At 34.8% G+C, this 25,514-nt stretch overlaps 3 protein-coding genes across 3 annotated transcripts; 1 reads left to right on the top strand and 2 right to left on the bottom strand.

The window, feature by feature from the left end:
• Window positions 1-27: 27 nt before the first annotated feature.
• LOC110700980 (pentatricopeptide repeat-containing protein At1g62350-like) lies at window positions 28-2,588 on the bottom strand. The gene is made up of 2 exons (XM_021878545.1): window positions 1,986-2,588; window positions 28-819 (listed from the first exon to the last, which is right to left on the bottom strand). The coding sequence occupies exons 1-2, from the start codon at window positions 2,406-2,408 to the stop codon at window positions 403-405; spliced, it is 840 nt and encodes a 279-aa protein (XP_021734237.1). The 5' UTR covers window positions 2,409-2,588; the 3' UTR covers window positions 28-402.
• Window positions 2,589-3,259: 671 nt separating this feature from the next.
• LOC110700979 (pentatricopeptide repeat-containing protein At4g28010-like) lies at window positions 3,260-7,139 on the bottom strand. Its single transcript, XM_021878543.1, is given in 3 exon segments — window positions 3,260-4,228; window positions 4,372-5,717; window positions 5,719-7,139. Coding segments are annotated over 2 exon segments (2,193 nt in total). The 5' UTR covers window positions 6,604-7,139; the 3' UTR covers window positions 3,260-4,228; window positions 4,372-4,409.
• A 3,341-nt stretch (window positions 7,140-10,480) lies between these two features.
• LOC110700978 (rho GTPase-activating protein 7-like) lies at window positions 10,481-25,025 on the top strand. Its single transcript, XM_021878542.1, has 22 exons — window positions 10,481-10,881; window positions 12,893-12,929; window positions 13,233-13,309; window positions 14,667-14,737; window positions 14,825-14,903; window positions 15,043-15,187; window positions 15,350-15,469; window positions 15,946-16,023; window positions 16,126-16,181; window positions 16,273-16,342; window positions 17,224-17,311; window positions 18,427-18,670; window positions 19,537-19,758; window positions 20,200-20,541; window positions 21,205-21,254; window positions 21,464-21,524; window positions 21,613-21,696; window positions 22,009-22,122; window positions 22,239-22,375; window positions 23,357-23,426; window positions 23,931-24,134; window positions 24,389-25,025. Exons 1-22 carry the CDS (start codon window positions 10,828-10,830, stop codon window positions 24,572-24,574), a joined length of 2,589 nt encoding a protein of 862 aa, XP_021734234.1. The 5' UTR covers window positions 10,481-10,827; the 3' UTR covers window positions 24,575-25,025.
• Window positions 25,026-25,514: the final 489 nt, after the last annotated feature.

The raw sequence follows: 25,514 nt of genomic DNA, 5'->3' as shown, positions 1-25,514 counted from the left end.
AAAGACTATGATGAAATTCCCTTAAGCGCAAGAAAAACTCCAAATTTCATTCATACCCACAGGTGGGATTGCGGAAAATTTATGTAGAGTTGTTAATATCTAAGTACAAAATGGATTACCTTTAGAAACTTGAGAGAATGTGTTCACCAGGTGTATTGTATTACAGCAATCTCAATTGTTTGGCATATAAACAGTACAGAGTACCTTTTAGGCTTAATTTTTCTCATGTAAAACATAGATACAAATTTGTCCAGTTACAGACTTTCAGTTGAGGTTTCAACCAATGAAAAAAACTTTTTCTATTTCTTTTTTCCAAGGAACATAAATACTCACGGTCCCAAAGACTCAAAAATCTCCCCTCTCTCTCTCTCTAAAACAACTAAGGTTGGTAAGCTTACCTCACTAATCCAAATCACTCTCTGTTTTCCAGTCTTGGTCTTCAAAGAGGTCTTCAGGAGGATCATAAACCGAGTATCCAGGGAATAGCTCCAGAAAGTCAGCTTTGATCTTCTCCCTCAATTCAGGATATGGTATAAGCCCTTTCAGAATGACTCGAAAAGGAAGTGAAAGAGGAGGATCGGGGGATTGCCTCATTTCAGCATATATTTCCATTGCCTCACCTGGCAGTTCATTGTCCAAAAAGGCCCTCATAATGTCACCGAAAGTGTGCTGATCAAATAGGACTTCTTCCCTCTTTAAGTCCTCCCACACCCGCTTTGCTTCATCTACCTTTTTGTTCCTTGCAAGCATCATGAGCATGTCCCTGTAGAAGAACATGTCTGGACGGTACCATATCTCTTTCCGCACTACATCATACAACTGTGACAGGGAAAACCAGAAATTAAAATCAGCAACAGTTGTTCTACCATACATATTTCACATTTCTAATAAAAGAAGCATGAATTGCTGAACTCTTACAAATGCACCACCAGGTCACATTGTTTATTTTCAAATCATAGATCAAGCAAGTATAGAGAACGTATCAGGCTGAAAATTAGAAAACCAGTATTTAGTTGTCGGTATACCTGATTACAGATAAATCATAATGAGAACCCTTACAAGTCATAACCATTACACCTGAAATCTGACAGCAGCTTGCAGGAGTGGCTATAGCAAATGGCCATGCTCCCCCCCCCCTCCCCTGGTCAGTAGGTAACCCAGGCACTACCCCTTTTTCGTAAAGTGAATCCCACCTACAGAGTACTTATCTTCAGATATATAACTCATTTATCTATAAACTACAATTGACGGTTTAACTTAATGATATAAATTTATGTCATTTTGATAATACACAACCCATCTCAACAAGGAAATCTATCAATCTATCCAAAAGTAGCTATCCAACATAGAATCAGACCTTCAACGTCTCCAAACCTATGATGGATGCTCCCACAAGGCCCGAAGGCCACAACCATCTAGTTCTAGCCAATCAAAAACAATACCATACATAATTTAATTCTTGATGTACTACCAAGAGAGTTTTTACACCAATATTACCATAATGTGTAACCCATCTTCATCTAACTACATTAAACAGGAAGAAATGCCAAACCAACTCAAGATACAGGCATCCATCCTACAAACCCCACATAGAGTCATCAATCTTTTTTCTAAATCATGTAAATTGCCTAAAGTTTCGTTCTGTATCTACTAAGCTCAATCGATTTTTCTTATCAAAATTGTACTTTGTAAATTATTACACCAATCAAACCTAATTTTCAATTATTGTATTCGAACTGTAATGATTATTTGTAAACGAAAATTGATTAATATTGATCAGAACTAATTTAAGGTGCAGCTCTAATTTAAGGTGAAGCTGATTCTCATTTCATACAAATTGCAGAGATTCTATTCCAAAAGTCCAAAACCAATACATATTATCAAACCATAATCAACAAGAAAAAACCACAACATAAATTCCAACAAATCATCAAATTTTAACACCCAAAAATACTAGAATAAGAGTAAAAAAAAAAAAACCATACTTTCATTGAGAGAAAAACTTGATCTTGGCGTTGAAACTCAGCAAGAACAGAAACAAGATCAGATTTAAGGAGGCGAGAAACATGAGATTGAATACAACGTTGAAGACGAACAGGGTTTGATTGAAGACGCTTCAATTCTTTGGCAACAATTAAACCTTCTTTCCCAATTTCTTTCTTTCTCCTCCATATTGATATACTATTAGGGTTCCGCCACACTCCTCCTCCTCCTCCTCCTCTCGCCGCCGATGAACTAGTGCTAATTTTCCGATTTAACCATTGAAATTCGACGTCGAATTTATTGTTGTTGAAATTAGGGTTTAGGGTTTTAGGGAAAAGAAGAGAAATTGTTTCTGGGTTTGTTGTTGATGTTGAAATTGAAATTGCTCGAAGAAGTGATTTTGCTGAACGAGTATAAACAAACATGGATTATGAATCAACCTTTGGTTTTTTTGTTGAATTCCCAGAATTTTAGTAGTTGTTTAGTTTCATTAATGGCAGCAAATTAGCAGAAATTTGATAACTTCAATTACTACGAGTCTCTACTCAACTGTATCAAGATGGAGTACGAGCAGTAAGCTAGTCCTTATATCAACTTGCTATTTCGGACTTGATTATAACCCGAGTCTGATTGACTTGTGCGAGATTTTGACTAAATATTTCAATAGGTCCTAAGTCTAACTTTAAACCAAAATAAAAATGACCTGATTATTTTTTAATCAAGAATTAGGGATGACACTCCACACTCAAGATTTGAAATTGTGTTTTTACAACATTTTATATTTTTATTTCTTTTTTATTTTTTATGATAAGTAAGATTTGGATCAATTTTTATGTACGTCATTTTGCTTGATACGGACTATAAAATTATAGTCATTTGTGATATTTTTACCCTTTGCTCTAATTTACTTATCCCATTTTATTACTTTCAAGTGTCCAAAGTTACTTGCGTTGTTTTCTATTGAGTTGGGTCTCACAATCACTCACCTATTCTTTGAAATTTGGCGATATAAGAATATACCACACATAAATAAGGGAATTTTTGTCGTGGGGTTGAGGATTGTGGTGAAAATGAAGCTCTAATTGATGAGCTTATTCAGGCAGTCCTTACATTTGCAGCTTTCTAAGTCTTGACAATGTAAGCAGGCTTGTTGATTTTGCTAGGATATTGTAGCATTTTGTTAAGACCTGATTGATTTATGAACCTGTTGTTTAAGGAAACTTCTTAGAGGCTGCCACATCTCAGATGCTTGTGTCCTGGAAACAGTTGTGTAATGGAGTTTCCAAATTTTGCACATCAGTGGACTTCGCCGATAATCTAAAGCTTAAGTAAAGTTTTAACAGATTGAAGCATTAGCATAAGATTGGATATGAAATTTCTCAAAAACTGATAAATTAAGATCTACTATTTGCATACATGATAACATGAACATCTGCTAATTAATTATCTCCGTTCGCTCTCCAGACTCCGGAGGGATGGCAGATTGGCAGTTGTGTAATTACGTCTCATAATTAATTATCTTTCAGTTCAACAATTCTAATCTCAGCAAAAATCAGCTGTTAGTGAATTAGTGTAATCATTTTCTGTAATATCTGTCATCAGATGTGCAACTCTTTCCGTAAACAGAATCATGTCTTTTACAGCTAATATACATAATCAATATGGATGGATGAAAAAGCTCAAAGAAAAATCATCATGAGCAATATTCTGGACCATAGGACATAATGTGCACTAAAAATGATCTAGACAGTAAAAAGGTCAATGTTAAAAATAATCTGACTCCTCCTGTGGAATAGTTTCTGCTTTACTACCCTATAAGATGGTTATTTCCCTGTCCAAGCTCATGATGCGTGAGCCTAGTCCCGTAAGCCTAATCAATCAATTCGGTAAACATGTAATATCAAGATTTAAATTCTGGCTCATACCATTATTGATCATTTCCTGTAAACATTATATAGCTTCAACAGCAAGAGCGCTGTGTTGAATTTCATGTACAACAACATTGTTTGTCAATTGATGTGGAGCAGCAATTTGTGTCTCTGAACTCTCAGATGCCTCAACAATGTTTGGATACTGACCCATACTTACCTCGTTTATCTCTCAAAACTTTTGATTGTGTTCATCTGCATGTGTTGCGCTCAGTTTCAAGAACCGCTGCCTCATTTGCTGCTATTTCTAGAGGAGTCGAATCCAAACAGAAAGTTACTTGTGGTTAAGTGAAGAATGCAATCAACAAAGAGCCCACCTAAAGACCAAAAAAAAAAAGGTGAGTTCTATATGTATCCGCAGCCAAGGCAGACAACTGTACACAAAAAGAGAGAACCATAGATGCAAAGAGGTTTATTGACATCAAAAATAAACAATGACAGAATAAGAGAATGGACTTACTAGCCATCACACAAGCTAAAGTTTCTTCAGGAAGGGCATTAAGAAGCAAGCTTTGGAATTTTAGAATGGAACTTCTGAAGATTTTCAAGAAAATCATTGCAAGGGATGCCATCTTCTTTTAGAGCTTCTTGAGAGAATGTCGGAAGAAGATCCACCATATTCAAATCAGTGCAATGACACAGACATGTCAAGATTGTTGCTCTCATCTCTGAGTTTAGCTCAAGATTCTCAGCTGCCATTTGATGAAGCAAATTAATAACTTCATTCATATCACCCTTTAAACAATACCCCATAAGCAAATTCTGATAAACATCACTAGTAGGTGTGAAGCCTTTAGCAACCATCCTTTCAAAAAGTTGCTTGGCCTCATCCATCAGTCCAACATCTGAGAACCTCCCAATTAGCGTGGAAAACAAAATAGCATCAGGAGCCAAACCCCTTTGAAGCATATCGGTGAGTAGTGTTTTGCCATAATGGAAATCACCTGATTTAAGGGCTCCGTGAATCATCACCATAAATGAGATAATACATGGTTCACAGTTTGTTTCCTTCATATTATTGAATAACATCCTTGCCTGATCCACACTACCTTCTTTACACAATGCTGTCATCAACATATTATAGTCCACATCTCGGGGACTCAAACCAAAATCCTTCAATTTCAAAAAAAGACCTTTCGCAATGTTAATCATACGCAACTTGCAGAAACCATCAATCAAGATGCCATATGTGTATGAAGTTGGAACTATTCTCTCCCTGAGCATGTTTTTCCATATCTCCAGACATTCATAAACATTTCCTGCCTTCAGATACCCCCCAATGAGTGTGGTATAAGTGACCTCATCCCCACAGATTCCTGCTACAACCATCTTACGGTAAAATTCTTCAGCCTTACTAAGGCAACCTTCCTTGCAAAGCCCTATGATCATTGTATTGAATGCCATAGCATCTGGCTGAACATAAGCTTCATCTTCAAATACTGAATTAAAAATCATTATCGCATCATCAACTTTACCAATGTCAAGAAGACCTTTGAGCAATGTAGTGTATGTAAGCATGTCGGGCTTCCTCCCCTTATCCATCATCATTTTCAATATATCAAAAGACTCAGATACCAAACCATCTTTGCAAAGAGCACTGATCACACTATTGTACGTTGCAGCAAGTGGTTCTTCACCTTTCTCTAGCATCAACTTCAACATGGCAATAGCTTTTGTAGTCTTCTGATTTCTGCAAAGTCCATCAATTAGACCTGAATATATAGTTGCATCCGGATATATCCCCCTTCCCGTCATCTCTTTTACCATTGCTGCAACTTTTTTCCACTGGCCCATTGTGGAAAAAAAAATGCAACACACACGAATAAGAGATCACATTAGGAGTCAATCCCCTTTCCAACATTTCATGAAAAAGCTCTTCAACTTTATCAGCATTTCCTTGTATGCAAAAACCTTTGATGAGAGCACTATAAGCAACAACATCCACATCAAAATTGTTTTCCTTCATCTCTTCCATCAATCCCATCGCATCTTCCACCTTACCCATTTTACACAAGCCATCTATAATAATAGTATACGATTTCACATCAGGACAGCAACCTGCTCTCTTCATTTGATCCATCAAATTTGACGCATCCACCACCCTCTTTGCCTTACAAAGAGCATTGGTTACTGTATTGTAGCTAATATTATCAGGCATTATAGAGTTGTTCGACATTTCTTGCAAAACCTGCATTGCTCTATCTATTTCCCCGTTTCGACACAAACCCTTTAGTACAATATTCATGAGGTATACTTTAACCCCAAAACCACGCTTCCGTAACAGCGCAACAGCCCCTAAAGCGTAAGCAGGCTCGGGCGATCTCACCAAATACTCAACCAGGGCAGCCAGTGAATAGAACAGTGGCTGAACACCAACATGGGTCATTTTCTTATACACCGAATATGCCAATTTATGCTCCCCTGCATTCCTAAGCTCATTAACGAGGAAATTACATGTTTGGGCAGAAGGGGTTGTCCCTAAACTAAAGGCATTGTCAAATAATGCAGCTGCTGCTGCAAAAGATTGGTCTTTTCTGCATAATGATACTATTTGGGCATCTATACTATCACTCTGAACTGAATTTTCCCCAGAAAAATGAGTTGAGAGAGATGAAATTGTGCATATTAAGTTGTATTGGGCATAATTACGATGATATGAACGAGGGTTGTCGAAAAGTAGTCTCTGAAGCATTTCAACAAACAGTTGGTGGGCATAAACTCAATTTGATTTTTTTTATCGAACAAGATAAATTTATACACGTTGATTAAGACAAAATTGAAAGGAAAAAACTCATACCTTTGGAATTTCGAGTGTTATAATCCAGATTACAGGGAAAGGTTCCTATTTTGATGAGGAAAATGTACTTGGTGAATGACTGAATGATCACGGTTGAGTATAAATTTATACGAGCAGTAGCGAGTGACCACAGTCTATTTTTTATTTTTTTTTTTAAAAAACAGTTTAATAAAGTACCGTCTCTCTAGTCTATACGGTTTTATAGAATCACTAATAAAGTGTTTTCCGATACGGAGTTGGTGGAGAACTTACTTTGTGACATTGAGGTCACGAGTTTAAACCTTATTAACTACAAAATGGTATTGGAAGTAGGGGGATTCTCTGTTGCTATTTTGTATGAAATCGTATAGGAAATTTATGATTCTATGTAATTATGACTCTGATAATTTTAAAATATTTTTATTATGCTAAAAATTATTTAGGAATAGTTTTTATTTACTAAGGGCCAGTTCTCATACGTTAAAATTCAGTTCAGTTCATTTCAGCTCAGCTCAGTTCAGTTCAATTCAGCTCCTGATTTCCTTCTCTTATAAAATATTCATTTCAGTTCAGTTCAGCTCCTAATTTCCTTCTCTTATAAAATATTCATTTTAATTCAGTTTAATTCAGCTCAGTTCAGTTCAATTCAACTGAGTTCAATCAATGAGAACAGACCCTAAGGGCCTGTTCACATTTACTTCAGTTAAGCTCCAATCAGTTTAGTTCAGCTCTTAATTTCTCTTTCTCATAAAATATTCAATTCAGTTCAGTTCATCTCAGTTTAATAAATGTGATTAGGCCCTAACTCATTATCTGGCAACATTAGAAACATAAAAACCTAGCGATAAATTTAAATCATTTATGTAACAATTTTAAATAATTTTCTTTTGTCATGTTCCTCGGTCAATTATGTTTATAGCTCATAATCTATCATACTCTGTCTGCAAGAAAAATAAAGAAAATTGTTTCAAGTACGCCCAATGTTTAGAAAAATGCACCGTATACTTTTGAGGTTTGTTAAACAATAATGTACACTTGAAAGTTTTTTTTACAAACAGTTCTCCAAAAAAAAAATAAAAAAAAAATACTGGGTACTACTCTGTTTTATAATTGTAAAAAATCATATTAAGTGAGAAATATATATATTTATATTGACTGGAATTATGTGAGATATGTAAGATATGTAATGATGTCTCATATGTTTATATCATTTAAGTCGAGTAGAAGAGGATCATACCATATAACATAATCGATGTTCAATCAACATGCCAAGACATTGCCACAGTTACAAAACATGTTCAATCAATATACCGAGACATCACCATAAATAAAAAAAACTACTCGTACTTTATATAAAACATTTTGATTACAACTTTATCTTAAATGTGCACTTGCTTATACACAATCCTACGTAATTAAATTTCTCATACATCTCACTTATAGTCCATATATACTCATTTAGTGCAAATAAAGTACTTTTTTAATTGTAATGTGTTGCAAGTATTGTGATGTAGGTACTCTCTCCGTGTTTTAATAAGTATTACAGTTTGACTTTTTCCACTATTCATGTAATGGTCTTGACTTGATTAATGTACTAATATATAAAAAAAAACAAATCATATTGAATAATACATTATTGGATTCGTTATAATGTATACTTTAATAATATCAATTTTCCTATAATGTTATTAATATATGATTAGATAAATTAATAGTCAAAGTCGTATCCCAATATAAGTATAACAATTATTCAAATATGGAGTAATAAAAAACGAAGGAATTACATTACGTGCTTTGGAACAAATACATTCTAAACAATCTACAATCTCCAGTAACCTCCAAAAACCTAACAACTCTCACATTTTTGGCTCTGCTTTTTTAACTTACACTACATTTTTTTTTCCCTTTAAAAAAATGTATAGTTACATTAGACAGATAATAATCCACATCAAACAGATGGTTTTACTGATTAGCCGGTGACTATGTTACATTCTAAAGCGATAGTCAGTAAAGTGGGTCCAATATTGTACAACTTTCCCGGTACCCGTGAAGGCAAGGCATGGAATTTTGGCCCCCTCCTAAATTATAGTGCTTTTTTAAAAATTAATCAACACTGATGCAACCTTAGTCTATTTTTGTGTTTTTCTTCTTTCTTTTATTAATGTTGTTAGATTAGTAATTGTACAATGCATGATTTATATATTTTTTTTTTTTAAAAATAAAATAGTATGGAGTATTATATTATGAATTACTCCCTCCGTTTTTAAATACTTGCTCCATTTCTCTTGGACACGTATATCGATGCTAATATTTGATCACTAATATCTTTAATTATTAATAAGTATAAATTCTAACAATTGAAAATTAATAATCTATTCATTGAGATGATTCCAACAAGTACACACAAGACTATATTTTTTTTTATGTATAAATCACAAACATTAGTCAAATTAAGATAGATGAATAGTGCAAAAAATAGAAATGGAGCAAGTATTTAAAACAGAGGGAGTATTAACTAGTCGTAATTGATTTTGCAAAAAATCACTTACGGTATATGAAACAGTATTGTTGGTTGGGAAGAGAAAAGTCATTAATACTGGTTTGATGATTGATATTCACACTTTTATTTTAAGTTTTTTTTCTTGCTTTTTGAGTTTGAATTTTGTTGGAAAAATACATAATTGGAAAGAAAAATCATGATGTCATAGACAATCAAGTAAAACCATTTTTTTTAATGAAAAAAGACATGTGAACAAAGATGATTTTAGTAATTCCAATCAATTCATTTCATTTCAATTCAGTTTAGCTTCAATCATTTCAATAAATTTGAACAAACCCTTATTATCACAAACATGCATTGTTTGAAAATATTTAGAAATCTACCATATATAAAAATATAAATATAACATATTATTCGACCAAATAAATAATTCCCATAAAATTAGTTCTTTGTCTACTTACTAAAGACCAGTTCACATTTACTAAACTGAACTGATTGGAGCTGAACTGAATTGAACTAAGTTGAAATGAATATTTTATAAGAGAGGGAAATTAGGAGCCGAACTGAATTGAATTGAACCGAAATTAAGTAAACGTGAATAGGCCCTAAGCTTAACCTTGAGACGGAGTAAACAAACAACACATGAAAACTGATGCTAATTTTATGATTTGCCAAAATCATCATTTTTTCTTGTTATAAATCCTTTTAGCGATTTTTTTTCCCAAAAAATTTCAATTTGCGACAATAGTAAGATGGAATTTTGCCTATTAGTTATGGAACTTTCAAAACACAGATAAAAATTTCGAATAATTGATGTACGCCTTTGTTCACAAAAAAAGTTAATTTAAACCATATTGTACATACACCCACAGTCTTTTTCAATAAGCCAATACCTCATCAATCAAGTTAAAAGCAAACGCCGTAATTAAGAACATCTTGACTACTAATCCATTTGTTTAGTTGAGTAGTAGTGGTCTGTTGACCATACTTGACAAAGACTCTACACACAACAAAATACCCACAAACATTAATATACCCTCCCTCTCTCTTTCTTCTCCCCACATTCCATAGTTTATGCCAAAAAAAGTTGTCTAAAAAATAATGTGAACAATACACTTACCCTTTTACACTCTACCTAATCTTGCAAAAATAACACTCCATTATCAAATTTTCTTTTATTTATTTATTCATTTTATTATATACTTTTTTTTTTATAAAAAAAAGTGAAAAAAAAAATTAATTTTATTGGGGAGTATATTAAATTATTAATTAATAAAAAAAATAATTTTGGGTTTTTGTTTTTGTATACTGCTAAACTTTAGTTGTACAGTTGGGTGCTTTTTTGTTTTGGCTTCCTCTTCACCAGTCACCACCACCACCACCATCATCATCTCTTCATTTTCTCTCTCCTCCATTCTTTCTCCCTTCCAAAAAAAATCAAAACCCTAAATTCCATTTTCCCCCCCTTTTCGATTTTCTCTCTCCTCCGATCTTCCGATTCGTCGCCGATTTGTACTGGGTCGACTCAATGAGTCACTCGTTCGATTCACTCTCACTGTAAAAAGTAGTGTTCTTCGACTGTTGTTGTTGTTGTTGTTGTTGAAGTAGTTGTTGTTGTTGTAGTTCTCGATGTGCCATTAATGGCGGCTTCTATTGCTGCATTTGAACGTCCTAGACTTGGTCCTTCGAATACGGTACTGTTTTCTGGTTTTTTTTGTAGTATTTTAATTGAACTATGACTTTCTCTTTATTTTGGGTTGTACTTGTTATATTATGTTTGAATTTGAATAATAAGGGTTTGATTTGGTATGAAATGATTAATTTGGTGTTTATTGCATGCTACATTGATGCAATGGTATGATTTTAGGTATGTTAATTATTGTTTTTATGTAATTTGTTGGAAATGGAAATCTATGATTTGTTTTGTTATACTAATTGGCACGATTGGGTGATCTTTGTGGTAATTGAGACCTAAGAAGGGAATTTCTAGATTTTTTTGTATGATTGTCGAGTTCGAATTAATTAATTTTAAATAAGTATGTCTTGCTGTTATCAGTTGATTAATTAATAATGTACTTTGTATGCTGCAAATCGTCAGCGATATTTGTTGTTGAGCACGCTTCAAATCGCATCGCTCTCTGAACAAATCGAGTGAAAATGGAATTGGATGAGAATTTTTTACCAGGGTGGAGGGTTTTTGGGTGTAGAAGAATTCATTCTAAGTTCAGACAAGGATTGTTACTATTAAGTGTGATCGCGTGAAGAATGCCTTCATTACTGGAAACCTGAGTAGCTACTGGATTAGTGATGCCCTGACTTTTTAATCTCGACGATGGTAAATATGATGACATAATTCAGATTACCACTATCAGTCAGTGTGAATCTGTATGGAGGGTCTGGGGAAGTCCAATTGTCATAGTGAATTGGTTATCTTGAATGTTGAGTCCAACTAACTGAGGCTAGTAGAGACTTCTTCCAGACTTGTAGTCTCAGAATACTTGTGAAGAAAATATTCGTTCCCAGAAAAATAAGCAGCAAAGAGATTTCAAAGGGGAGTAGTATGCAAATATCACATGGGGTAAGGACTGTTGAAGGAGGTGAACGAGGGGAGTGTGGCGGGGCATGGTTACGCACAAGACACAACCTATGATTTTAGGCTAGGAAAGCATTACTAAGGACTTTAAGGAGGATCCCAAATGTTGGGTAACATCCATTAATGATCAGTGCAGCTATACATGCTATTGACTTAAGACCTTGCATGCTTTTTTTTTTTAAAAAAAAATTGTTTAATGTAGTGTTCATTATTATTGGTAATGTCGGCTTAAGATTTTGTGACTCAAAATTTGAGAATTGTGATAGAGTTTCATATGGTCTTTAAACATAATTGCTTCAGGCCAATCCTTGCACATATGATTAGTTGATTGCTTTTAGAACAGATACTTAAAAACTGAAGAGAGTTATGTTGTCTAATTTCTACAATAGATATATAAGAAATGAAAAGATTTATGATTAATATACCTCTAGCCTTCTAGGTAAATGTATAGTTGACATGATTGCTTGTGTCGCCGTATGTAATTCAAATATGTGCAGGATGATCTCATCCTGCCTAAGTTCTTTAGATCATTCATGCTGTAAATATTCCTTTGGCTGCCATTGCCTGCCAACAGTTTTCTTGGTGGGCATAGGATTCCTAGTACTGGATCTGCAAGTTCTAGTATTGTTGCCTCCTCTCTAAACTGGGAGACCGTTGTCAAATTTCACCTTAGGCGGGATCATATATACCATAGAAAAGGGTGGGAAATTACTTAGAGCTGTGGGTGTATCTAGTGAAGTAGTAATACTTATTATGAAAGTGGGAGAATAGGTCACACTACAGAGTAAAAATCCTCTAATGCTAATTCTATGTTATGAACTTTTTCCTAAGTTGAAAGGAATACTTTATACTGTGTCTATACCTATGAGCTTTGTGATTAAGCATGATGCAAAAATTATCTTACAGAAACACACCTTATATAGATATATGAGGGTGGTTGGACCTCTCTCTCTCTCTCTCTCTGTACTCTTTCTCTACCTCTTCTCCCTTTCTCTATCTACTTGATTGAAGACGTGGGTTTGTAAGAAAGAGATTGTCTTTCTTTTTTTTCTTTTGCACTGTTTTTTTTGGCTGTATTTGTAACAGGTTCTGATGTGCATAAAATTTTACAGGTTTTTAAGAGTGGACCACTTTTCATCTCATCCAAAGGTTGGTTTATTATCTTCTTTCCTTTTTTATTCTTTCTAGGTAGTGAATTTTTATCCCATTTGGTTCAAAATTTGTGTGCGCATTTGGAATATCTTACAGCCTATGAGAAATCTTATATCTGAACTGGAAAACTAAATATTTTCCAAATTTGGCTCCATGATAAACTGAACCACTATTTATGGCCCCTGCTGACTGGTCCAGTTATTGACGATTAGAATTTTGTTGATTTTTGATCCTCTTGATACAATTCTGTTAGATTCTGATTCCTGGAGCAACTCTGATCATTATCTTGTTTTGCTGCAGGTTTGGGTTGGAAATCTTGGAAGAAGCGTTGGTTTATACTGACACGCACATCCTTAGTGTTCTTTAAAAATGATCCTGTGAGTCTCATCTAGCTCTTTAATGTTTGGTTGTTACCTCTTCTGCATTTGGTATTCAGTATAACGAATAATATTGCTGGTCTTTCTAAGTTTGTTTCCTTTTGTTACGATAAACTTTATTTGGATATATTAGAATTTAAGTCTTTGAGAGTCATCAGAAGGAACCAAAAAAAAAAAAAAATTAAAAAAAAAATTAAGGCTTTGCCTTTGGTTGGTTTACTGCGTGATATCTCAATATACCTTTGAACCTAGTGTACTACTATGATGCTAGATGAAGATACATTGTGCTTCTCAACATTTAGTTACGTCTTGGGCAATTATTTTTAGTTCCTGTTTTGATTGTTTCCCTCTTTATTCACTTTCAATGTTGCAGTAAGATTTAATGATAATGGTCCCTAAATGGAAGATGTATTATGATAGATTGACAATTCTCCGATAAAATCTTGTTGCTTCCTTTGTTTTTACCCATATTGTGTAGGTTTGGTTCTGGCCCCTGACCTTTGAATGATGAATAAGTGGTGATTTAAGTTTACTGAATGTAATGTGTACTTAGATATGGATTTACAGGTTATTTTGTTTATTTAAGATCCAACTTAGGAGAAACTTGCCTTATTCCATCCCACTAACTGGAAAATTTCTTAGAGGTCCCCTTTCTGGCCATCATAAGAGGATTTTATTTGCTGCTTAGCATTTTTTGGTTGGGAAGGGGTGGCTAAAAGATACTGGTTCTATTTCTTGGGGAGTCTGTCTGAGTGGCTTAAGGATTATCCTACACTCCTTGGTGAATTGAATGCTTTTTTTTTCTTTTTCTTTTTCTTTTTTCTTTTTTCTTTTTCTTTTGCTTTTCTTGTTTGTATGAATTTTGATACCTGTCAATTATAGTTCATGATGCATGTGTTGTTTGATGGACTTTTGAAGGGATAAGTTATATACCTTGGAAATACAGTTATTTTAATCTTTTAACTATTCATCATGCTACGTCATGCTTCATTTTGGATTGTGGAGTGTAATCTCTCCTTTCCCTGATTTTGGCTGAAGCCATCCCCCTCCTTTAACACAAAGAGCTTCTATTCTATTCTACCTTGCCATTTTGTTAGACCTCTCTTTAACTTAGCATGCGTTCCCTTATCATGTAGTCTATCTGTGCTATGATACAAACTGTGATGGAGACAAAATATCTTTTAATGAACTGTGATAGAGACTAAGTAATTTACAATGAATGCCAGTTTTTTGATTCTTGATACAGTATGCTATTTTCCAACAGAATTCTATCTGTACTTTATTCAGTCTTCCTCTCTCTCTTTTTTTTTTCCCCATTGTTTGTGAATTGATAGTTACTTTTTGTGGCTTTTATTAGAGTGCTCTTCCTCAAAGAGGCGGAGAAGTAAATTTGACGTTGGGTGGTATTGACTTGAACAATTCGGGAAGGTATGTGGTTTTTTCTATCGGGACTTTTGTTTATTATTCTCATTGTCTTGCCTTGTCTCAGTCTGAGTTTCTTCTCTTGTTTTGCAGCGTTGTTGTACGAGAAGACAAAAAGTTACTGACAGTACTTTTCCCTGATGGACGTGATGGTCGGGCATTTACGCTTAAGGTACCTTTTGACAGTCACCAAGTTACTATGTGTTCTGTATGATATATTGTGATCATTGTTAGAATTCTTTTATTCCTGCTAGTAATCCTTTTATTTTTTATTTTTCTGATTATTTTTTATTTTTCTGATTATTTTTTAGGCTGAGACTTCAGAGGATTTATATGAATGGAAGACAGCCTTGGAGCAAGCTCTTGCGCAGGCACCTAGTGCTGCCCTTGTGATGGGTCATAATGGCATATTTCGAAATGACACAAGTGATGCGATTGATGGATCATTTAATCAATGTGTGTATTTGTTACTTCTGTTTAGTGCAATTGGAAAATCAATTTGTTTTCTTTATTTCTGTCTATTTATTTTGAGGTATTTCCTCTAAGAGGGGAGTTATCCATTTTTGTTTTTGAATGATGGATGTCATTTGATCTATGGATTCTTTCAATTTCTTTCAGGGAGGGACAAGCGCCCAGTAAAGTCTTTGGTCGTTGGACGACCAATCTTGCTTGCGTTGGAGGATATAGATGGTGGACCCTCTTTTTTGGAGAAAGCTCTTCGATTTCTTGAAACTTATGGTGAGTTATATACTTGTATATATTTAAAAATAAGACTGCTCATTCCATGCGGGAGATTAAATGGCACTTTTTTGTTCGAATTTGTTAGCATTGCATTTTCATCTTCCAAATTTAAATTCTTTTCTATTTTAAAATTCCTCTTCATAATATGAACAGTGTTGCAACATGTTCTAGCTCAGTGCGATTGCTTTTGTTTGTTGAAGTATACCATTTTTTATTTCTAATCCTCCGCAACTCCCCCCCCCCCCCTCTTTTTTCTCTTGTAGTTTAGATTTTATAATGTTACTTTCAAACTCCAATTTAGAACTTCTGGCTGCTGTTTTACAGCCAGATTCCTATAGTTTTGAGGCTATACTAATGTTCATTATTGCTTGATAGAAGGCACATCTTATCATTTGGTTGAGATATTAATGGAATGTATTAGTAGTTGTGTCTGCAGTGAATGCTTTATCTCATGGTGTCCTATTTTGTGGCAGGTAATAAAGTGGAAGGAATTTTACGACAGTCTGCAGATGTTGAAGAGGTGGAGCGCAGAGTCCAGGATTATGAACAAGGTCCATTTTTGGTTTATTTTATCACTTCTGAATATTTTATTGTTATATATATTAGTATTCTGTACTCATTTCAAAATTGGGTTTATATATGTACCTTTTCAGGCAATAATGAATTTGATCCCAACGAGGATGCTCATGTTGTTGGTGACTGTGTGAAGGTGATTTTGAGTTTCTTTATCAGTTAATTGATTCTATTACCTTGTTATGTATTATGGCTGATATTTTTCTCTTGGAACATTGAATATTCAGCATGTCCTTCGCGAGCTTCCATCTTCTCCTGTTCCAGCGTCTTGCTGCACTGCATTGCTTGAGGCTTACAGTAAGTTTGTCTTACAGTATATTAATGTAGAAGTATATCTTTTTTTGAACATCTGAGCTGTTTAAGTTCCTTGGGCTTAATTCAAAATTTCAGCTGGTTTGCTAGTTAGATTGTTATGTTACTTCATATTAGTTTGTTGATTTTCTTTGGACTATAATGTGAAGTCTACTGAATTTTTTAGTCATTTTGCATGTTTTCAGGCTTCTGTTGTGCCTTAATATCAAACCTTTAAACCCCTGAACTTGTCTAAACTTAGTTGTATGGATAAAGCATGTTAGTTCTTTGCTGAACTGAACATACCCGAACTTTATTTTTGGTAAGTATTTTTTTTTTTCAAATACCAAAAATATTTGAAAGGAAAAATGGAGCCCTACCCCCCTTTACAACTTACCTGAGTTTATTTGTGGTGATGTTTTCAACAATTATTTTTTTTACCTGAACTATGCCGAACTAAATTTATCATTCCTGAACGCAACTTACTGAATCTTAAAGTGAATATTTGAACCCTGTCATCTCTGCTAGTTAGTGCTTTATATCAGCTACATGGATTGTTTTCTTTTATAAATTATCATTTATTTATTTTAGCTACAACTCTTGGGACATGTGTCTTTCTTCTCTCTTCTTTACTGACCGGTTTCATTCAAAGTGATTGTTGTTGGGGAAACTTGATGTATGTTACCAGTTGACTTATTGTTTACATTCATGCTGAGCTGTTTGGACTTTCCAACACCATTTCAGCTTTAAATTGAAGGAGTTCTTGCCCTTAGTTTTCCTCGCATTTGTTATTGATTAGTAAAAATCATGGCCAATATCTCACATATTCATCTTTTCAGCTTTATTTGCTAAGGATGGTAATATTTGCTGTTTGGTAACTTTTTCAGAAATAGATCGCAAGGAACCACGGGTGAATGCTATGCGATCGGCGATACTGGAGACATTTCCAGAACCTAATAGGCGATTGTTGCAAAGGTGTTTTCTCCATCTATTATTCCTTATTTTTATGCTTGTAATTTGGTTTATTTATGGGACTTCTTTCTAATTTCTTTTTTTAATTTTTTTTAAAAATATTTTTAAATCTCTATACTTCTGTAATCATCTGTATGACCTTTTGGTTTACTTTGACTTCTGGAGTACCTTGCCTGAATATCATTTTTGGTACAGCTTCCCTCTCTCCCCTTGGCATTATGGAAATATGAATAATATATAACATGTCAGGATTGAATGCTGCAAAAAGAAAACCACTTAAGATTGTTGCTTGCTGCTGTCCGTCCTCTTTTTCTTAGCTTCTAAAGCATGTTGTCTATTGTAAATGTCTCCATGATTAGTAGAATAAATGGTTTTGGCATTTGTATGGTCACAGTAGCAGTGGCAGAAACAAATTGACTGGCCAAGAAAGAATAATGTCATTTATTGATTTGCAGAGATTTGTTATTTGAACAACTTTAGTATTAAAATGGGGGATAGCAATTTTGCTTGGTGAGTTTCACAACCTGGGCTGTGGTCGACTGATTGTTGGCCGAGTGAAAGATTTTGCTATTGTTTTCATCTTATGTGACAATCTTATCTGAAGGCTAGAATACTATATTCTTCTCTTAAATTATGTATTGAGGTCCTAACCAACCTTTAAGTACATCATTATTGATTATTTTCCATTCTTCTGTCATTTGGTTGATAGTGATTCAAAATTTTGAGTGACACTAAAACCAGAGATGGAAGCAAATTGCATGAACTTTAATACAGCTGCATACTGGTTGAGAGTGTCTATTGAAATTGGACATGAGTGAAACGTACTATGGACTATATTAGATTAGAGGAGTTTATATGAGGTGTGTGTCTCTTAAGCGTGCTTTTTTTAAGAGTTAAGGTGTTCAGTATCTTTTAAGAGATTAGAGACATCGGCATTTCTGTAATCTGTAATGTTAGTTGTCATTCTGGATTTGTGTTGAGAGCATTGCTTATAATTCATATTGATCAAGTTGCATGCTTTATAAAGCATTTTGCAGTATCAAAAATCTTGTTAAAGTTGTCATTTCATTGGTTCTGATCAAATTTGTTTTTTTTTTTTTTTGCATCTCTTTTTGCAGAATTTTGAAAATGATGCACACAGTTGCTTCTTATTCTTCTGAGAATCGGATGACTCCTTCTGCTGTTGCTGCTTGCATGGCACCTTTGCTTCTACGCCCTCTTTTAGCGGGCGAGTGTGAGCTGGATGATGACTTTGATATGAATGGTGATAATTCAGCCCAGCTTCTGGCCGCAGCAAATGCTGCTAATAATGCTCAGGCAATTATTGCAACTCTTCTGGAGGAGTATGAGAATATCTTTGATGTAAGTTATTTTTAGTTTGTTATCTGCTTTGATGCTTGCCTAAGCAATGAGAAGTATTTTTTGACCAAGACTTGTGGGCAGCTCTTGTTAACTGTGGTTAATAGGCTTTTGTTAGTCTCATGCTTCTTCTCCCTTCCTTAGTACAATCATACCATAGTTCATTTGTTGGTTTATCTGTTTTCTTTATCATTTATTCTTTCCATTCTTGGACGTGCATTCTTACGCTACAAAAATATGAAATAACAATCTCTTGAAAATTTGTGGCACGATTTTAGAGGTTTAATAATCATTCTGGCATTTTTCAAAAAAAAAAAAAAACCATTCTGGCAACTTTCTGTTGTTAACAGAAAACCTATCTGCAATCCCCATGCTTAAATGAACAATGGGCGTACGAACTGTTTTTACCCCATGAACTTGGACTCATGTTTTACCACAAGCTGATCTCTTCCCTGGAAGGAAGAGCAACCCTCTAATATGAATTTCTCTCTGATTCTGAACTGTTCATCATGGTTTGATTATTTCTTTATATTCATATAGTGAATGCTTCTATAATATATGAGCTAAATTATTAATTGCTCCTACATGTCTGTCTTGGGCATAAACTTGTGCTGTGTCTTACTTGTTGTGGCTTTAAGCAAGATAAGATATTCTTACATTTTTCTGTCTTATTTATATGTTCTCATATTTATTCTCTTGCTTATTTATTTACTTTTATATTCTCTTGCTTTGTGTCTTACTTTAGTAATATTTTGTGTTATTTACTTATCTACTTATATTTATTCTCTTGCTTATCTATCTTATCTACTTATCTTATATATTCTCTTGCTTATCTATTTACTTATTGTATATATCTTTTTCTCTTTCAGGATGATAGTTTACAGAGATGTTCAATTTCAGCAGACTCTCGGATTGAAAATAGTGGGAGCGATGATTCTACCGATGATGAAAATCTGGAGGTTAAAGAAAATGGGTATCATAATGCTGATAATGGAGCAGATCAAGAAACAGATGATGACCAGGAACGTGTATTGAGTGGTAAACTTAGTGAGAGCAGTGGATATGGAGGCAGTGACCTTTATGACTATAAGGTTCTCTCAATTTATTTTCCTATCAACCTGTTTGAACCTTTGAATGAGCAATCAGACATACTAGAAAGGGCCAAGTAATTAATAAGATCTGCAGCCAGTTTTTAATTATTGAAAATTTTAAATTTATGATTTATGTGTCACTTGGCCATGAATGTATACTCTAGTTCAGAATACTTTACTCTATATCTTGTTTTACCTGCTTTTATGCATGCAAGCTTTAGTGTACACATGTACAGTTACTACAGTGCACCATATAAGGTGGCTGTGTGCATGCCAGTCTATAAATTCTGATGGGGTGAAATTTTTAGTGGTAATAACTATTACTTTTCTGTACTGGAGCTGCTGCTTAAATGCCTGAAACGATCTGGTTTTTAAATCTGGAGTTCTATTAATAAAAGGCTATGTCTGTTCACTTACTTTGGTTTCTGTTCTGACATTCAGGTTCAGCCTTTTGGAGGTGATGATTCTGATGGATCACCTAGAACGAATAATGCATCATCTGTCAATTCTAAACCTCGTAGCGATACTCAAACATTGAGGGATTCTAATGGAGAGTTGAGTGAACAAAATAAACCAGTAAAGGTGACTGAAAGCTTGACAAATGGCACGAGCAGTCCTAAGGTAACTGCTGGGGAATCTTATCGTTCAATGGGGGAGATACTGTCATCAATGGATCCGGGACCTCCGCTACCTGTTGCAGGTCCTGAATCAAGTGCTGAAAAACCTACAAGTAAACTCACTGGCTCTGGTGCTAAGCGTTCAAATTTTTGGAACAGAGGCGCTGTAAGCTCACTTTACTTACTTTCTACTAAGCATTTTTGTTGCTAGTATAGCTAAAATCTAAAATGATGCTCTCAAACTTTTATTTTATTTTATTTTATTTTTCCCAAGCCATTGTGGCAATAATTTCTGATGTTAGCTTGTATAATTTCTTTTCTTTATGGATTGTTTTATTATAACTAGTGGACTGATATTGGTTAGCTTTGTTTTTTTCCGTGAATTTACTTTATGAAGTTGATATGAAGCTTTATTTGTTGTTTTTTCCTTTACAGAGGTTGGGAAGCATTTTGATATTGGCTTGTTTGATGTGGGATTATTCAATTAGTTTTAACTGGCAAACACCTATAACTCTTGCATAAAAGCTGGCATTGAGTAGTCGAAAGCTAAGGTTCCAGTTGTGATTAAAGCAAAAAAAATATGAATTATTTGTTGTTTGTGTTACGCCTAGAACAATAACTTTTGCTGCTAGTGAATCGACTAGGTTTTTCTTCTGCTATCTTGCCTCTCTTAATTGTTTGTATGTGCTGGATTTGAGTATCCTATTAGCTGATGCATATTATTTTGTTTATAATCTTGATAAGGGAATATTATCTCTTAAATCGTGATGAATTGGTGCCATCTAGTTTAGATGTTTGAATCTGATGATATTTTTGTTTTCCTTTTCAGGTTCGTAAAACACCATCTATGGAGTCAGTTGATTCCTCGGGAGAGGAAGAGTAAGAGCTCTTTTTCTCTAAACTCCTTTTCGCTCTTTCGTCTTTCTGTAGTATTAGGTGCTCTAGATTTTTGTAGGAACTGTTTTCTTTGTAATTGTGTTATCATTATCCTGATCCTGCTGCTCTTCTATTAGATTTTACTATCATTGTTGCTTAAAATTATTTTCCCCCCTTAATATTTTGACTATTTTTTTTTTTAATTTTTTCAGACATGCCATCCAGAGGCTTGAAATTACAAAGAATGACCTGCGACACAGAATTGCAAAAGAGGTTTATTGAAATATAATATGTTGAAATAGTTTTGCCTGATGAATATAATTAGTTGTTGCTGAAACAATTTTATGTTCATGTCTGACAGGCAAGGGGAAATGCGATATTACAAGCGAGCTTGGAGAGAAGGAAACAAGCTCTGCATGAGCGGCGTTTAGCGCTTGAACAAGATGTATGCTCATCTCTATTCACACTCTTTAATCTTTTTTAAGTCTATAATATTGAGCTAAATAGATACATCTCAAATTTGTATGCTATAAAATCTCCAATGACTTGGCAACTTGTAAATTGGAATCTTTTTTGTTAAAGCAAGCTCACCTGCTTCTGCTATTTGGTTATTAATTAAATTGTTTGATTGGTCCTTCTGAAGTAATTATGTTCATCTGTATCCTTGGAACAGTATTGCTGTGATTTTTTATGTAGTCTCTTAGTGTTTTTTAGAGAATGTGTTGGTTACTTCTTCACACAAGCTTTTTAATGCCAGGTACAAAGACTACAAGAGCAGCTGCAAGCTGAAAGAGATCTTAGAGCTGCATTAGAGGTTGGTTTAAGCATGTCCTCTGGGCAACTTTCTAGTTCACGCGGTATGGATTCCAAGGTGTGTACATTAGATCAGTCTGTGATATTCATCTTTCTTCTCAATTGTCACGTGCTTTCTTTGCCATTCTATCTTGGACATAATATTTACTTAATTATGCTCTCCTGAATGTGAAGATAAGGGCTGAGCTTGAGGAGATTGCTCTTGCTGAGGCTGATGTGGCCCGGTTGAAGCAAAAGGTGGCAGAATTGCACCACCAACTCAATCAGCAACGGCAACATCAGTTTGGTTCACTATCTGATGCATGTGACAGGTATTAGAGTATATCTTTGTTTTTTGCTTCATTGATTGCTTATTGTTCATTCTTGCTTTGCGCTTTGTTTGGATAGTAAAGAAGGAAGGAAAAGAAGGGGAGGGAAAATGGAGGAAGGGAAGGGAAAAGAAAGGGAGGGGGAGGTGAGCTCCATTTTCCTTCCAAATCTCTCCAATTTTGGAGAGATTATGGTTATTAAAGAGAGGGAAAATGGATCCTTCCCTCTCCTTCCCCCAATCTTTTACCCAAACAAGAGATTTTGTCCCCCTCCATTTCTCTTCTCTTCTTTTCCTTCCATTTCTTCCTATCCAAACAAAGTGTTGAGCATATGCAGTGTTAATTGTGTTTTAGTTACCATTCAGTTGATTCTATGCTCATGATAATATGGTTTAACAGTGAAATGGATTCATCACTCATATATAAGCCGGGTTTAGTAAATAAGATTGCTGAAGCTGGTTGAGTCCTATATGCCAAACATTAGGGTTCTGGTCTCAAAGCTTAAGCAGTCAGTTGCAACAGGCAAGGAATTTTGATTAGTTCTACTCAATGATAGTATGAAAAAATTCAAGGTTTCTGCTGGAGAACCATACGATTTGATTCCAACCAAAGTTGTATGAATTTGTGTGATGCGTCGACTAGACTGCTTGCTGTTTTCCTTCTAGTTCCGTTTCTTCCATCAGAGAGAATGGTCATTCCGGAGGCTGGGTTTACCTCTAAGTTTGCGTTTATGGTCATATTACAACTTTGCCAACATTTGTGTTTCTAAATTCTGGGGTGTAGGGTTTTGGGGGGGGGGGGGGGGGCACAAAAGGATGGAGCATATTTATAGCTAGTGAATCTTGTGAAGGTCTGTTAAACTAATTACCCCATTGATTGGGAGTCTGATTTATTAATTACTTGGATGCTGTGTAATATGACTTAACTGTCAATTCTTTCCTGATCTAAAAGGGGGAAGTCTTACTGTAATCATGCTATGTGCAGGAGATTTCTTCAGCAAGATTTTGATAGTACCCTTGCTTTCTGTAATCATGAAAGGAAACAACGAAGTGAGGTATATTCTCCCTGACATGATCCTTTGCTAGTTTTTTGGAACCTTAAAAGATCTTATTCCTTTGTTTTGTTCGTCTCTTTCTTTTTTATGCTTCTTAAATCTTCTTTTTTTTTTCCTTGTTTTTTTACTCTTGGTACCACTCCTTCCTTTACAATATTGGCCTTACCTTCATTGATCACTGGAAAAGCAGACAGATAGTTGGATCTAGGTCATATATGGTAGAATTGAAATGGATTAAATTAATTGTACTAGCCTTTTCTCTTACAACAGTATGGTCATCACACCATATGTTTGGTATAGTGCTTTTGATTAAATGTGGAAAAAAAAAAACTCCCAAAGCTTGTAAATTGTGTTTTCTCTGCTCTGTAGCTTCTGTCCCTCCTTAAAGAGTGAACACAAATAGCCCATGGGACAATCCCAGTATTTGTTCGGTTTTGATTCCACACTGTTGCCCGAGAACTATTTCCACCTTGTTAACAAGTGTCTTGCAATGTTATGCTTCAGGAGGGATCGCTGCCGCCAGAGTGGAATCACGTCAAGGGACAAGTATCAGCTGCTGGGAGTAGTAGCCGGCAGCCTCGCAAGCAGTTTCTAGAACCGACTAGTTTAAGTGATTCAAAAAGCACAGAAACATCTGCCAACATGTCTTTTGATGAATTTGGTGGTGTTGATTCTGCTTCTATGCCATCCACTTCAAGATTACCGGAGGTAAGGCTTCTGTTGTACCTCTGGAAAGCACAGATATGTGTTGATTCCACTCTGTTTCGAAATGTTCTACTTCTGTAACTAAACTTTTTTTTTTTTTTTTTGGCAAGTTCAGCCCGAAGTTTGTTTTCAAGCTATTTTAGTCTTAGGGCAGCTAAGCCTTGCCAAAGTTTTGCGGGTTATGGCATTTTCTGGCCTGACCCATTATCAGCTAGACTTTGCTGACATTGATTTTATCACACTTGTTAAACTTGCAGGTATTGGATTTTCCCCGACATCCATCAGCAGCATCATCAACATTAGTAGAGTTAACAACCCGGCTTGACTTTTTCAAGGAGCGGCGATCTCAACTGATGGAGCAGCTTCACAACCTGGATTTGAATTATGGGGTGGCAAACTCCCAAGACTATTTGTACAGACCATCTTCGCCGTCATGGAGCTGACTGTCCACATGCTCAGCTTGAACAATCGAAGAGATAACCCTGTTGTTTATTATTTGTACATCCTTTTACTGATTGCATATAGTTCTCCTGTAATTTTTTTGTGCTCTACTCAAATGATCTCTGCTTTTGCCCTTTCTTGATTTAGAGAGTTTTGTGTTCTTTAGTTTTTGGCCGTGGAATCGCAGATAAGGATAGTATCTCTTTCTTTTCTCCCCTCCCATTTCTTCTGATTCTAAACTATGTAGAATGGTAGCTTGTATTGTATGTATATCATTGTTTTGTATCACAGTATGAAAAAATGACTCAAAAAAAGAGGGAACAAAAATAGACCTGGAGCGATGTATCTAGTATTTTAGTAAGTATTGTAGAATGGTTCTCTTACAATTTGTTGTATGCAACTCTTCATTGTGTGATCCTCTTTATACAAAGCTTTTGGAAATGTTGTAGTTTATTACGGAGTACTCGGTAGTATATGCTATTATTCTGTATATAATTACGTCTGTGTATCTTTTATCTTCATGTAATCAAAGTAATATAAGTACTTGTCAATCTTTGGTACCGTAGTTTGATCGCCTTGTGCAAACTCTGGTTAGCATGAGTTTATTTGTTCTTAGCTAAATAAAAGCCTGTACTCTCATTATTATGATAAATTGCTTTGATAAGCAACATTCTTAAATGGGCCTCTTATTCTCACAACCTAATTGAAATCAATCTTCAAAAATACGTCTGTTTTGGTTCTTCAATGATGCATCAATGATAAGCATCTTCGAATATTGCAATTAAAGGCTTGTTCTGTTTGACTGAACTGAATATTTTACGAGAGAAGGAAATTAAAAATTGAATTGAAAATAATCTGAAAAGAACATACTCTAAATGTGCGTCACAAGCATACATAAATACATTCTATCTAAGCACAATCTATAAATATCCGAAACACAAA

This window comes from Chenopodium quinoa, unplaced genomic scaffold, assembly GCF_001683475.1.
Source record: "Chenopodium quinoa cultivar QQ74 unplaced genomic scaffold, ASM168347v1, whole genome shotgun sequence".
In the NCBI taxonomy this organism is placed as follows: Eukaryota; Viridiplantae; Streptophyta; class Magnoliopsida; order Caryophyllales; family Amaranthaceae; genus Chenopodium; species Chenopodium quinoa.
This window is presented reverse-complemented; position numbering and strand designations above follow the sequence as displayed.

What these genes read in the sequence shown, in the direction of transcription:
- LOC110700980 (XM_021878545.1), bottom strand. Translation starts at nt 2,408, where the DNA reads ATGTTTGTTTATACTCGTTCAGCAAAATCACTTCTTCGAGCAATTTCA. An exon ending in AAGTTTTTCTCTCAATGAAA is followed by an intron (nt 820 to 1,985) that starts GTATGGTTTTTT and finishes TCCCTGTCACAG; the next exon opens with TTGTATGATGTAGTGCGGAA.
- LOC110700978 (XM_021878542.1), top strand. Translation starts at nt 10,828, where the DNA reads ATGGCGGCTTCTATTGCTGCATTTGAACGTCCTAGACTTGGTCCTTCG. An exon ending in ACTTTTCATCTCATCCAAAG is followed by an intron (nt 12,930 to 13,232) that starts GTTGGTTTATTA and finishes GTTTTGCTGCAG; the next exon opens with GTTTGGGTTGGAAATCTTGG. An exon ending in CCACTTCAAGATTACCGGAG is followed by an intron (nt 24,135 to 24,388) that starts GTAAGGCTTCTG and finishes TTAAACTTGCAG; the next exon opens with GTATTGGATTTTCCCCGACA.